At 35.9% G+C, this 15,664-nt stretch overlaps 1 protein-coding gene across 8 annotated transcripts in view; it reads right to left on the bottom strand.

Moving 5' to 3' along the window:
• Positions 1-1,086: 1,086 nt before the first annotated feature.
• The window catches only part of DZIP3 (DAZ interacting zinc finger protein 3), a 93,675-nt gene continuing 79,097 nt past the window's right edge, over positions 1,087-15,664 (bottom strand). For 6 of the 8 annotated variants that reach the window (XM_081068382.1, XM_081068386.1, XM_081068387.1 and 3 more), the window contains 6 exons: positions 13,170-13,295; positions 10,728-10,867; positions 9,177-9,297; positions 4,580-4,723; positions 4,394-4,495; positions 1,087-2,825 (listed from right to left, as the gene is read on the bottom strand). In XM_081068382.1, coding sequence (XP_080924508.1) covers positions 2,715-2,825; positions 4,394-4,495; positions 4,580-4,723; positions 9,177-9,297; positions 10,728-10,867; positions 13,170-13,295 — 744 coding nt within the window. In that variant the 3' untranslated portion in view covers positions 1,087-2,714. Of the gene's footprint in view, positions 2,826-4,393; positions 4,724-9,176; positions 9,298-10,727; positions 10,868-13,169; positions 13,296-15,664 lie in introns of those variants that run through there. The other 2 variants (XR_013994614.1, XM_081068385.1) reach the window with 2 other exon arrangements.

Genomic DNA, 15,664 nt, shown 5'->3' with positions numbered 1-15,664 from the left:
TGCCATATCTGTAGCCCAAAATAATCGGTAGGTTTACCAGCTGTTTCATTTTCTTATTTTAAAGAATATTATTTAAAAGGGGGAAAAACAAACCCTACTTTTTTGTGTGTGCACAAAGTCAACCTAAAACGTGGATGCAGCTGTGAAGTACTGGAAAAGAACACACGTTAAGAGACTGAAGATCTGCATTCACTTCCCAGAATTCCACTCTGTAGCTGTGACCTCAGACAAAGTATTTCCCTCTTACCTGGGCCTCAGTTTTATCATCTGTAAAATAAATATAATACCCACCTCCAAGTTATTAGTGGATGAAATGAAGTAACAAACACATTTGAAGGTGTCCCATAAAAGCTGAAAAATGTTACACACATGCACGTTATGATGGAAAACATCACCAGGTGGACCTTCTGACAGTAGCTACAGTGACATTGCTAGGTGCTCATAGGTGTTTTTGATGTAAATATTGCCACTTCTGGGCAGGATGGTATTCTGGATCCCCACTCAGAGGAATGAACAAAGATGATTGTTTACAGTAGAAACAATCTACAGTTGTCTTTATTATTAAATTATACCTCAAAAAAACCCCATTATCTTCAGCTTCGACAGAATTGAACATGAGCTTCAAGCTCACAGTACTACTCCATTCTCGCTACATATACACTACATATATCAGCTATTGTGTTAAGTCTTCTGGCACCATCCTTGAAGTCAAGAATAGCAGGTCAGCACCAATACAATCCTGCAGCACGAGTGCGTGGAGAAAGCATGTGCCTGAGTGTCAGGACGCTCAGGGGTTAGGACTGCCTCGGGCACTACTTAGCCACATGACCGTGGGTTAAAATGTACCTGTAAAACGAGAGCACAGCCTAGGGGAGCAGTAAGAACTCTACAGGCTCCGACATTCTGTGGTCCCAAGACATCCTTGGCATTTCCCCAGTCTACATGTCCTGTGAACTGCCTTCTCCTCAGATATGTTCTTATCCTTTCTCATAACAGAAAAGTTTAAGCACAATTAAACAGAAATAGACTTTGAAATAGAGATTTAAAGTAGTTTCAGGATACATTTAAACTGATATACACAGATAAAATAGGTGTTCAATTAAGAAACATTTATTCTTTCCCACATGAAAGTGAAATTTCGGTTTAAACATAAACTGAGAAACATTTGTTTTACGAGGTAATTTGCTATATGACAATGACCTTGAGGTGTTAGACAAGAAAATTATATTAAAGGCCCTGTAAGTTCTGAATTTTGCAATTGCGATACATTCTTGGCATTTTATGTGTCTAGATGACAGCCTTCAATTTTGGTTATTTTCTTCACATTTTCCAGTCTATTTTCATTACAGAAGAAAACATTTAGCACACAATTACAGAAATAGCAGTTTTAAATAGAGATTTAAAGTAACTTCAAGATACATTTACACTGAAATATACACATCAATAGTTGTTAAGTCAGGAAACACTTATTCACAGTCTCAATTCCATGAATTATGGAAAACAATACGAACCAAGTGACATTTGTCTTACAAGGTAACTGAATTCTTTTAATTTTGTGACTAGAGACATGGACAACACTTACAGCAATTACACAACACTATTTTCAAAATAGGTTTTTGACTTGTAAGAAGGACAGCGCTCAGTGACAAACTTTAGATATGCAACTTAGCCCAGTGGGTATCAACTTTGTCACAAAAAGCAACTACACATAGTCCCCCATAACCCCCAGCATCAAAAAATGAAATTAGAAACTTAAGTCAGAAAAAGAAATCCCTCCAAAGTATAAATGTTAAGGTCCAAAGAGCATGTTTACAAATTAACATAAGATCTCAATTATTCAACAGAGCTAGTGACTTCCTTTGCACATTAACTTCTTTTCTTGCACTTCCTTTTTTCTGATTCTGGGACTATTTATGCTGCACCTACTGGGCACGACACTGGGAGTACACAGAAGGATCAGATGTGGTCCCAGTGGTATGCTGGCAAATATTTAACAACCGGCTCTTCAAGGGAAGCGAAGCACTTAATTAGAGCATTTACTAATTTCTATGGGGTAAAACACTCCCGCTATGGCAGATTTCAAGCTACCAACAATTTGATAACAGGCTCACAAAATTCCTGAAATGTTAACAATCATCTCTCACAACCCAACATACCACTGTGTGCTCCCCACCCTCAAGCAGCTCAGAATGTCTTCATGGGCACATATTTTAGAGAATAGAAAAGAATGGGGAAGATAGATAAAAATTAAATAACTATATTTTTTGTACGCAGTTTCAAAAGCTAAAAGAAACATTATAATCAGCGAAAATTTCCTACTTGTTTATTATTCCACTTTTTTCTCTTGCTTAAATTTATTTCAGGAAGTTGAAATGCAGTATAATGGTGGCAAGGCAAACAAAGAATGATTGGAATAAGAAGGAAAAAACACAAGAAAAGACACCCTAAGATACATACTAACAACTATCATGTGTATGCTGGAAGAAAATACCGACAAAGATGAGGGCAAATATGACGTAACCTTTAACATCCTCTCTTCTTTAAACCCTCTCGATCCTGTCCTCTTTGGCTGCAGCTTTGATGAGATTAGCTCGCTTCTTCCACACAATACTGAAGAATGTACTGCTTCACACCACTCACACAATAAGCTCATAACAAAAGGCAGAACTAAATCATAGAGTCCAAAAACCTCCTTTGCGTAGTCACACCTTGTATCAGATCTTGGGTAAGTGCCGGCTGGGCTGACCAGGAAATTCTTCTGGTAGCAAAACATGGAGCCTGCAGGTTGGGCATGTCCCCTGCTGCATTAACCAAGGTCTAATGCACTAAGGAGCAAAAAGAGTCATGTCAGCCTCTCAGAGTTAGCCTCGCAGAGGCAGCCGTTGAGCTGCATATCAGAGTTGCCAACCGACATGTCTACCGGTGAGTCCCAGAGCCTGACCTGCTGGATTGCCAAGCCAGCTGCTGCGGTCACGGCACCTTCACTATGGCTTACTGAGAGACACAGCTGGTAACAGCACAGCACCTTTCTGCCAGTTTACTCTACTAGGAGCCTTCCCCTAGCCCCAATTTTCAGGATGACTAGCAGTTCTTCCTACCAAAGAGGCTGAAGAAACCTGCTATATTTTTCCTCTAGTTCATTTTATTATATATTGTTCTCATGTATAATCCAGAAAGTCATAACTAAAGATACAAAAGTCACCAAGACTTTGTATCAAGCGCTATGGTGCTTTGAAGTTAAAACCCCTAGATGATGCATATTCTTTTCGTATTGCTTCTTCTTTGGTAACAATAGTAGTACTCTTTGGATATGAACTATTTGTTAAGTCATTTTCTTGAATACTGACTCTCCAAAAACAAATCATTTTTACCTGTATGAATAATGGAGAGCTAGGTTAGGTGAGATAGGATTAAGAAAAGGCACTATATATAATCCTATTAATCCTAACCCTAAAAAGTAAACTGAATTAGTTACCTGCTTTCTATTCAATGTGTAATGGCAAAGAATAAAACAGATTTTGTGAAATACTTATTTTCTAAATGGATTAGACTTTGAAAACTTCAAATGGGAAAGTAAGGTGGCTAAGTACCTATCCTGCAGATCTTTTGGGATTGGCCATTCTGTGTATACTTCTCCATATCAGAGCAGATACAAAATATAATTCTGTAGTGTGTATCACATATATTTGAAACAATGTTTTACAGATATGGCTTGAATGAGCTGGCTATTGTTCACTGCCCTGAGAAGCTTTTCTTGTGTAAGATTATCTTTTCCTGTGTCAGATTACATCTCTGCAACAGAAAACTTGGATCATAAATTATATATCAAAAGCACTTGCACAGCAGCAACGCCAGGAGTTAATCTATACAAATGCCAGGAATCAACAAAAGATATGCCAGTCTCACATTTTCCTAACATCAAAACTCAAGTCAGCATCTTCAAAAGCAAATACAGGAGCCTGGGCAGACTACTAGGGTTAGTCCTATTCATTAATGGTAGGGGGCCATTATGAGGTGTGGAGAGAGGACGCTGTGTTATTTATAGCACTTCGAGATGCAGTGGCACTGGTGCTAAATTGACAATGAACTGCCATGGCAGTCACCATTTCTCCCAGGTCTACTCAAGGGAACTGCCTATTCTCTACCATTTCAATGCCACCGTTGTCCTCCTCTCCTGTAACGTGTACGGAGATCTGAGAAAGCACAACGCAGTCCATGGCTAGGTGTGGGCAACAGGCATAAATATTTCTGTGTGCTATCTAAAGGCCAGCATTATAAGGAATTCATGACACAGGAGTGGAAAATGATACACACACATGATGTCAAGTAAGGTAGTATGAATCTCGCTTAGTGGATTCATGATAAAATATTAAAAAAAAAAAAATAAGTTTACCTGAGAATGGAATTTGTGAGCACAAGGCAAAATTGAGAGGTTTTCTGGAGAGAGATTCTCATGACAGATCACACAAGGCTCCTCTTCTTCCTCCTCCTCATCCTAGGAAAACACACACAAGGTGTATTCACTTCATTTTGTTTTCCCAAATGTAAATGTATTTATAATCAACAGTCTCACTCTCACCAAATTAGTGGCTCCTCCCCATGTGGCAGAACCCTGTGAACTGAGGGGCCTCCAGGCTGGCTTTGGGGGTGGGGCAGCACTGGATGGTGGTGGACTGTGGCTGGGGGAGACACGACCACCATTTGGCGCTGATTTTCCTTGACTCTGAAAATAAGAATATCATACTGATTTTTTTTTTAGGATTGTCCTAAAACAGGAAGAACGGATGGAATAGCACAGAATGTGATACAATGAAAATTAGCAAAAGGGTAAAGGTCAATCAGATTCATGGTAATGCTTCAAAAAAAATGTTGGCAATACTACTGATATAGTTAGAGCCGGCTAAAGACAACAATAACTATATACTCTTAATTAAAACAAGTGTGTGCAGGAAATTTCTAAAAACGTTTTCTTTAGAATCACTCAAAGTAACCTAGAGTAAATTTCCAGAGGGCCAGTTCTATTCCAGAATGATCGGGAGGTAAATATTTTAAAGGCTTCCCAGGCCATTTGCCCAGTTGAGGTTGAATTGCTTATTGTTAACAGATGACTGAATACAATTACAGGCTGTTCATTTCTCTGAACATGTTATAGAGATAATTGAGACAGCTAACTACTAGAGTTGAAGTCCTGAGGGAGTTCAAGATAGAAACTGGATGAACACAATCTCCACAACAAGACACAACACTGAGAAAGGTAGGAGAGATATGGTCCCCCTAAGGGAAAAAAAGAAAATCACACCCCAGCCACTAAGGTCCACAGTGGGAGGGATCTCAAAGCTACAGAACATATCCTTGAGGAGTGAGGAATTCCAGTTCCACTTTAGGCATCCTAACCTCTCTATATGGCACAGGAAGAGATGAGACCCCAAAACACCTGACTTTGAAAACCAACGGGGACTATATCTAGGAAAACTATACAACTACAGTGAAAGGAAATTCTGTTCCTAAAGGCCTCATGCATGGACTCACTCAAATTGAAAACCAGCAAGAAAACACCAGATGGAAAGCATATAGACCATAGGTGAAGGCGACCCACTTACTAATCTTGCAATGACCTCCAGAGAGGCAGGAGGTAGCAGGGACTCTCCCCAGCGTCTGAAACACTGGTGGCAGCCATTTCTGTGATCTAGTTCTGTTGTGTTGATGCCGGTATTAGTGGATACCATTTTAGAATTCCCCCTCTAACCTCCTAAAGTCAGTGTACACCCTCTGATGAAAGCCCCACACATCCTGACACCACAATTGGGCTACACAGCCAGTCATGCGGTGGGGGGAAACACAGCATTGCCCACCCAGCACACAAGCAGCAATCACTACCTGCCACAACAGAAGGATACATGCAGCCCACACAAGGGACACCCTGGAGCACCTGGCTTTGGTGGCCAGAGGGGATTGTGCCGCTGGGTCTCACAGGACGTAACCTGCATAAGGCCATCTCTTCAAGACTGAAAGACATATCTACTTAATACATAGACACAAACACAGAGAATTAGGCAAAATAGGGAAATAAAGGAATAGGTTCCAAACCAGAGAACGTGATAAAACTTCAGAAAAGAACTAAATGAAATGGAGATAAGTAATCTACCTGATAAAGAGTTCAAAATAATGGTCATAAAGATGCTTACTGAGCTTGAGAGAAAAATGAACACACACAGTGAGAACTTCAACAAAGAGAGAAAATATAAGAAAGTTACCAACCAGAAGAATACAATAAACTGAAATGAAAAAAATACACAAGGGAATCTACAGTAGATTCGATGATATAGAAGAACAGATTAACTATGCCTAAAGGAACTTGACAAAGAAGAACAAATGAAACCCAAGGTTAGAAGAAGGAAGGAAATAATAAAAATCAGAGTAGAAATAGGGACCAATAAAAAACAATAAAAAAGTTTACTGAAACCAAGAATTGGTTCTTTGAATAGTTTAACAAAATTGATAAACCTTTAGTCAGAGTCATCAAGGAAAAAGACAGGTTTCAAATAAATAAAATCAGAAATTAAAGTTACAATTGACACCACAGAAATATAAAGGATCATAAGAGATAACTACAAACATTATATGCCAACAAATTGAACAACCTAGAAGAAGTGCATAAATTTCTAGAAACACTATCTTCCAAGACTGAATCAGGAGGAGATAGAAATTCTGAACAGACAAGTTGCTAGTAATGAAATTGAATCAGTAATCAAAAAAACTCCCAACAAACAAAAGTCCAGGACCAGATGGCATCACAGGTGAATTCTACCAAACATTTAAAGAAGAGTTAATACCTAGCCTTGCCAAACCATTCCAAAAAACTGAAGAAAAAGGAACACTTCTAAGAACATTTTATAAGGCCAAAATTAACCTGATACCAAAATGAGACAAAGATACTTAAAAGAACAATTACAGGCCAATATCCCTTATGAACATAGATGCAAAAATACTCAGCAAAATGTTAGCAAACCTAATTTAAAAATACATTAAGAGGATCATAAACTACAATCAAGTGGGATATTCCAGGGTTGCAAGGATGGTTTAATATCCACAAATCAATTAATGTGATACCACATTACCAAAACAAAGGATAAAAATCCTATGATCATCTCAATAGATGCAGAAAAAGCATTTGACAAAATTCAACATCGATTTATGATAAACATTCTCAATAAAGTGTGTGTAGAGGGAATATGTCTCATCATAATAAAGGCCATATATGACAAACACACAGCTAACATCATACTCCATCATGAAAATCTGAAAACTTTTCCTCTAAAATCAGGAACAAGGCAAGCATGCCCACTCTTGCCACTTTTATTCAACATAGAATTGGAAGTCCTAGCTACAGCTATCAGACAAGAAAAATAAATAAAAGGCATCCAATTTGGAAAGGAACAAGTCAAATTGTTACTATTTGTAGCTGATATGATACTATATAAAAAAAACACTAAACATGTAACCAAAAACCATTGTAACTAATAAATGAATTCAGTAAATTTGCACAATACAAAAATAACATAGAGAAATCTGTTGCATTCCTATACACTAATAATAAACTAGCAGAAAGACAAATTATGAAATCATGTTTACAATTGCATCAAAAAGAATGAAATACCTAGGAATAAATTTAACCAAGGAGTGAAAGACCTGAACTCTAAAAACTATGATACTGATGAAAGAAACTGAAGACAACACAAATAAATGGAAAGATATATCATGCTCATGGATTGGAAGAATTAGTATTATTCAAGTTTTCATACTGCCCAAAGCAATCTACAGATTAAATGCAATCCCTATCAAAATACCAATGGGACTTGTCACAGAACTAGAACAAATAATCCAAAAATTTATATGAAACTGCAGATGACCCTAAATATGCAAAGGAATCTTGAGAATGAAGAACAAAGCTGGAAGAATCACACTTGTTGATTTTAAACTATACTACAAAGCTATAGTAATCAAAACAGTATGGTACTGGCACAACACAGAAACATACATGAATGGAACAGAGAGAGCCTAAAAATAAAAATAAATCCATGCTTATATGATCAATTAATCTATGACAGAGAAAGCAAGAATATACAATGGGAAAAATAAAGTTTCTTTAATAAATGATGTTGGGAAAACTGGACAGATACATACAAAAAAAAATGATACTGGACCACGTTCTTACACCATATACAAGAATAAACTTAAAAGGGATTAAAGACTTAAATGTGTAACCTGAAACCATAAAACTCCTAGAAGAAAGCACAGGCAATAAACTCTTTGACATTGCTCTTAGCAATATTTGTTTTGGATCTGTCTCCTCAGGGAAGGTCAACAACAAAAAATTATAAAATGGGACTACATCAAACTAAAAAGCTTTTTACATAGTAAAGGAAACCATCAACAAAACAAAAAGACAACCACTGAATGGGAGAAGATAATTTGCAAATGATATATCCAATAAGGCATTAATATTCAAAATTTATAAGGAACCCATATAAATCAATATAACAAAAAAGCAATCTGATTAAAAAAACAGGCAGAGTACCTGAATAGACAATTTTCCAAAGAAGACATACAGAAGGCCAACAGACATTTTAATAACTTTGTGTGGTGACAGATGGTTACTAGATTTAACGTGACCATTTCATAAGGTATTTAAACGTTGTACAACTGAACAATATAATATTATACGTCAATTATACTTCATAAAAATAAAAATAAAAGACTTTTTGTTTAAGATGTAGAGCAGAGAAAAAACAACTGTGAATTCGAGACTCTCACCTTTATGTTTTTAGCTATATACCAAAGTCACATTAAACTACATGACAGTCAAGTATCTCCCCAAAAACGACCTCAATGATACTCAAAGAGACTTAAAATGTGCTTCTACTGAGCACCGGAAGGGGCTAGATATTATTGTGGGGGATAGATAGATATATTCATTATTTTGGCTGAAGTGATGATTTTATGGGTGTATACATGTCAAAATTTATCATACTCTACACTTTAAATATGTGCAGTTTGTCATGTTTCAATTATACTTTGATAAAAACATACTTATATATATATAGTAAAAAAACAGCTAACTATAATACTATCGACAGGGGCAAAGAGATAGTTTTTTGTTTTGTTTTGGATTTTACCTGAGATCTCTTGGGGTCAATAAATTGAGAAATCTTGTAAACAATTTCATCAAATGACAGTCCAGATAAGGACTTCCCATGAGCGTCCTTCAATTTCCGTAAGAAATCTGTAAGCTCCTTTCTGGAAGAGATCAAGGACAGCAGTGGTGATTTTCCCTACTGCCTTGAGGATGTGCTCTCCAAACGAGATATGAAATAATATTGTATAGTTTATATGTATCATATAGATGTGACCCTTTAGATCTTTTATCTATAAAAATGATCACAGGTCCATTTGCCTTTATCTTAAACCAAAATGAAAAGTCCTACCGTTTTATTAACGATGTGTTCATGAGTGATAAAATTTAGTATTTATTTTCTTTTAAAAGAGACATTTTGACTGTTTTTGAATTCTCACTGTGTGAAATTTAAGTTTGTTATCTACTTATTTATGCACTGAGCTCTTTATATCACATGTCTCAATGCTCTCTTACTAGGACTAAATATTCCTTTCTAACTACGTTACTATCACTCCCTCCTCTATCTTTAACTTTTACTTTTGTAAAACTTAGAAACAGAAAACAATGATTAAACAGAACAAGAAAGTAAAGATTAAAAGACACATTAATTATGTGATAAACAAACCTAGGAATATTTTAATTGATCTGCTTCTTTTCAATTCTCATAGTCCATTGACCCAAAGTCTACACACACATTCTTGGTACAATAATAGGGTAAGGTAATAAAATATTTTTGTTTCCCAAATGAAATATCATGTCATCATCAGTGTTATGGAACAATCTTTGATTTAGTATTTATTCATGTTACACATATATATTTATAACAACTGTATTAAAGTTCCATTTTCATTTTCTATTGATGATATTTATAAAACCATAATCTATTCTGAAGCATAGCAATATGTACATTAAATAAAATAATTGATCTTCAAATGAAAATACTGATGAAAACTAGAATCATTTCTTTGGGTAACTAGAATTATTCCTTGGATACAAGAGTAAAGACGAAAAGAAACTTCATTTCTGGAGGAGTAGAATTAAATATCTTTCTACTAAAGTCAAAACTGTGAAAAACACAGTAAAGTATGATTTCTTGCATTTAACTGTGTTCCCCAATAAAAAAATTGTAAAGACCCTCAATAAAATTAAGAAGATAGACAAGTAAAACCTGATCATTTCTTTGGGCTTATATGGCATACAATCAACTTAAAATTCACTTTGGAAATAGGTTATTAAGATAATTATTGCAGCTGGTGGCATTAAAATTGGATACGTTACAACTACGTGCACTTTGAAAAAATGAGCAAACCTAAATTTAAAAAGGTATTCTCTCATGACTTAAGACTAATAACGTCAGTGAAGAGGTTTAGCATTTATATTGAACACTATCCCTCCTTGAAAAATTTCATTTTCTTACCAAGGCCATGATAAAAAGAAATATCTACTTGTGTTGTGTGTGTGTGTGTTTTCTTTCTCTGAAATGTTGCATTGCTGTAATGATGGCTACGGACTAGTCTGATCTGTACTCACCACTAAATATAAACTAAGGTACCTGGTCTGTTGTGGAAAGGCAGTTTTCAGCCTGTCAGTAATCTTCTCCCAATTCATCATGGGGGGATCGCTTCCCAGGCCTGCACCGGGAGGCACAGGCTCCCCCATAGGCGCCGGCACAGTCCAGGCTACGCCCGTCATCTGTAAGGAACACATCGGCTTCAATTATTAGGCAGTTAAGTTCCAACCAATATGCCATTTCCATACCTCAGCAAGTGGGCAGAATGAAAAAGAGAGAGATTGACATACACGTTCTCTTTTCAGAGATTTTCTTAACTATCACAGCAATGTTTCTAATTGTTTATATTACCTTTATTTTAAAAATGGGACATCCTAGTGTCAGTAATTGCAAAAATGTACAGAAATACATGTAGAGTGCTTATTTCTATATTTTCTAACAGTGAAAACCTGAAAACAACCTCAAGTTTGTTAATAGGGTTATGAGTAAATATGGTATACTAATCAAGTCCTTAAAAATAGATCAATATGTCTGAGCATGAGAGATATCCATGAAACGTGTTTCATTTTTAAAAAGTCTGTGGCATATTATGGTGCAACTCATTTTTTTCTTAAGGAGGGCGCGATCCCCATGCAGGGATCGAACCGGCAACCTTAGTGTTAGTAGCAACACGCTCTAACCAACTGAGCTAACCGGCCACCCAAAAGAGTAGACACTAATACTTTTTATTTTATTTTTTTTAAGGAGGGCACAGCTCACAGTGGCCCATGCAGGGACTGAACCAGCAACCTTGGTGTTATTAGCACCATGCTCTACCAGCTGAGCTAACTGGCCACCCTGACATGACTTGTTTTATATTAAAAAAATTTTTTTGAGTTGTATGTACAGAAAAAGGATTGTAAGTTATAAAACAATCTGTAACTGGTGATTATTTCCTAGGATTCAATTGCAGGGTAATTTTGGTTTCTGCTTTGTATATTTCTTTTTTATATACTTTATATATATTTTGTATATTTTTATATTATTTGCTTTTTATGATTAGTACATATTACTTTTATAATTAGAATAATCAAGTTGAATTTTCAAACAACTAAATAAATATGAGAATACTACTAAAACGTCTGTCTAGTATCTTGTGAATATTACAAAGGTGGTGTGGAAGTTGTAGTGACACCTCTGAGCGAAACCAGCAAAGTTTTCCCCATGCTTTATGGTAGTTCCGTATTAGAACCATTAAGATTCTAATTAATTAATATCAATAAATGAATATTTTTGAGTGCTAATCTGATTACTAGGATAATTATAAACATGGCATCTCGGACCTAAGGGTCTATAAGTTATCTTCAACTGTAAGGTTATTACTCATGAAAACTAGTAACTATTAATGGTCATTGGAATAACTCATACAAAGCCTGGTCAGTCAGAAGCACAGAATGCTGCCCTGAAACCTGGGATTGCATCAGTACCAAGCTTTTCCCCAGGCATCGGAAGGTTGAGGTAATTTAATGTGTCCATAAAATTTTATCATAGTTCCTTATAGAATGGTGCAGGAGCAAATCATGTGAATAATAGTGTGGAATCATGGAAATAAAAAGATGTGGTACTTAGTTAACATACTAAGGCCTGTATACATATTTATTTGCAGAGAGGCAGCCTCTACAAATATAAGCAGAATCCATCTGACTACATATTTCAAAGGGAGACTATTAGCAATGTTTACGTACCAAAAAAAACAAAAACAAAAAACTGACTGAAATGTACTTATGGGAATGTCAAGATTAGAGAACTTTGCATTAATTATATTTAACATAATCTTCTGGAAAAATATTTTCCTTTAAATAAAGTTTACCTTAATCAAGTTTATAACTGACAGTCCTATTCATTTTAAGTTTCTCTATTGCTTCTTCAGGTTTGGATAAGGCTTATCTAGCTATTTGTATCCAGGAAGATTTATAATTTTATAGTGTAGTATGTTCCAACATGATGTTATTTATATTGTCTGTTTATAGATAAATACTGTCCTACTATATATACGTGTGTGTATGTGTGTGTGCGCAAATAATTTTTTTCTTTAGCTTTGTTGCATAATTCAGTTTGTTGAGTTGGCTGCTCTGCTTTCAACCTACCCAACAATCAAGCCTAACCATACATTATCTATTCAAATATCAATCTACAGGTCATTGTTGCCTGTTACCGAAGCAAACTGTAATGTATGGATTCTCTACTATAAACATACATGTATCTTTGCATCCAAAAACTAAGCTACTATCAGTTAATGAATAATTAAATAATATATGTAACGGCCTTAACACAGTGCCTCACATGGAACTATTTATTCAATTATTATGCAGCTATCATCACCACCACCACCATCATCATCATTTATCAAATAAATGAACAAAGAGAAGACAGACATTCATTCTGTAGTCCACTGTAGTGACAAAGAACTAGGTAACATCTATTGCACCAAGAGGGGCTCTGTACCAGGGGAGCTCTAGGTGGGCCGGGTGCAGAAATGACCCCAGGGCAAACAGCAGGCATCTGAGGAACAGTAAGTACAGGTCTAAAGAAAGAGTCTTTCATAAGGGGTCTTCCCAAGAACTGCTGCATCTAAAATAGAAAAGGTAAAAATTAAAAACAAAGAATGCGTACACATACCGTATATGTACATGGGCAATGATGTAAACTCACACAGCAATGTTTGCGGAAAGGAGTGATGTACAATCTAGTTCCAAAGCACAACGGAAACAATATTGTCATAAAATTAGTTAAATATATGAATATTTGAAAAGCAAAGGGCAGTGAAATACACTAAAGACCATTGAGAGAGAGAGAGAGAGAGAGAGAGAGAGGGAGAGAGAGAGAGAAAGAGAGAGAGAGAGAGAGACGAGAAGAAGGTTCTAGTCCCACTTTCTCTCCACCTGGCTGGCTAACCTTGGATGCCAAGTTACTAATCTATAAAATAAGAGGTTGGGTTAGGTGACCTTTAAAGTTCATTCCCAACTAAAATACGTAATATCGAACTATGCAAAGGGGCTCCTCAGTGAGTACTATCCATGTTGGTGAACAATACTGACACTCAGAAATTCCTCTAAAGAACCGCAGTTGTTTATAGATAATATTACTTTCGCTATTATACATTGGAGGAACCTTGTACTACCTGATGGGATTCTGACTTTATGTTTAGCTCCAAGGGCATTAGGAAACTAAAATGGGATGTGCCTGGAAGATAAATTCTTCTATAGTGACTGGTGTGTGTTACTGACTTCCCATGGGGCTGTGGAAAGCTACCCTTTCTTAGCATCTACCAATAGTAGGGATACCTTATTGGCTGGACTACAGAAGACGACAGATTCGCAGAATATCTACCATGTGACAGGTCTAACACAGGCATAAAGCAGTTAAACAATTTGTTGAATTTAAAAAAAAAAGAATATCAATATGGCTCTTAAGTAATGATCCTAAAACCAATAGCTGAAAGGTTAATGAGGAACTTCATAATGGATAGATGAGGTTGACATTCCATTCTTACCATTGTTAAAGGAGATACATTGTGTGCCTTCTGATGTGTATATATATCATCATCTATAAAAAAGAAACTCTTGCCAAAAATACTGAACCTGATTCTAATCAACCCTCTATGTCTAATGATCAGTTTATAGAAAATAGTACAACATGTACAATGATATCAGAAGGATGCAATCAGTTAAATCAACAATATGGAAAACTGAACAGGATAAGTCACTTAGTTTTTTAACAAATAAATTACATGAATAAAGGGGAAAGGGTTGGGTAGCTGTTACAGACTTAAAGGAGAACAATCAGCCAAATGAAAAGTATAAACCTTGCTTGGATTGTTTTTCAAAATAAGGGTTTTTAAAGTTAAGGTGATTATAACCAAATTGGAAATATTGTTTAGCTAGGTAACAAATGACATTTTTGAGACAACTGTGGAAATATAAATTTTAACTGAATATTAGATATTAAAAATTATTTTTAATTCTCTTAGAAAAATGGGGTTGTGATTATATCAACTAATAAGAGTCCTCATCTTTTAGAAATACATACTGAAGTATACATTGATGGTATTTTATGGTATGGCGGGTTTATTTTAAAATATTCCAGTGGGGAGAAAGAAAGGAATGATAGGAAACAAGACTGACAAAATGTTCATAATGCTGAAGTTGGCCGTGGGGTACGCAGAAGTTCATTATATTATTTTATCTTTTTATGTTTCAAAATTTTCATAAAGCAAACTTTTTAAAGAATGAATGAATGGTGGGTACTGAGTTAACAGTCCTGCTCTCTTTGAGGACAACTATTACCGAACATTACTTTGAGGATTAGATAGGCAGGGTACAAAACTCAAAATATAATAAAACATAAAAATACTGATTAAACTGGAAATACTACTCATTATTCCAGACATCTTAGGCTAGACTAGTATATATTTAAAACCTGGTTACCATTCTTAACAGACAGACAGACTTTAGAATTATATCATTTAGTACAATTTCCTGATTTATAAATGAAAAAAGCAAAGTCCAGAACACCTCCTTTTCCAAAGACCAACATAGTTCTCCAGAGTTGGGACTTGAACCCAGATCTCTTGTGTGCTTCCATCGTATAATATCACCTCAGTTTATAGTACACAGCAGTTTATAGTATACATATTCACATTTCTAGCGTTTGTACTCTCAGACTGTTCCTCTAATGCTCAGTGGTCACTGATGCCTGCACTCTAACACAACTGTCAGCTTTGACCAGGCACAGCTTGACTCTGTTAGGACGCACAAAAGACACAGATGTTAGCAGAAGGATGCGTATAAATTCCACAGGGCCTAACTGCCAGTGGGTGTTTGCCTTGACCAAACCTGGATAAGCTACATGAGAACTAAAACAGACTCTGAAGAAATAAGGAATAGGAGTCAAGCTTTGCCTACGTTTGTCAGCTATAGTCTCACTGGTATCAGTCAGCT

The sequence above is a fragment of the Rhinolophus hipposideros genome (assembly GCF_964194185.1).
Source record: "Rhinolophus hipposideros genome assembly, chromosome: 2".
NCBI classification, from domain to species: Eukaryota; Metazoa; Chordata; class Mammalia; order Chiroptera; family Rhinolophidae; genus Rhinolophus; species Rhinolophus hipposideros.
Note: the sequence above shows the minus strand (reverse complement) of the source record. Positions and strands in the feature narration are given on the sequence as shown.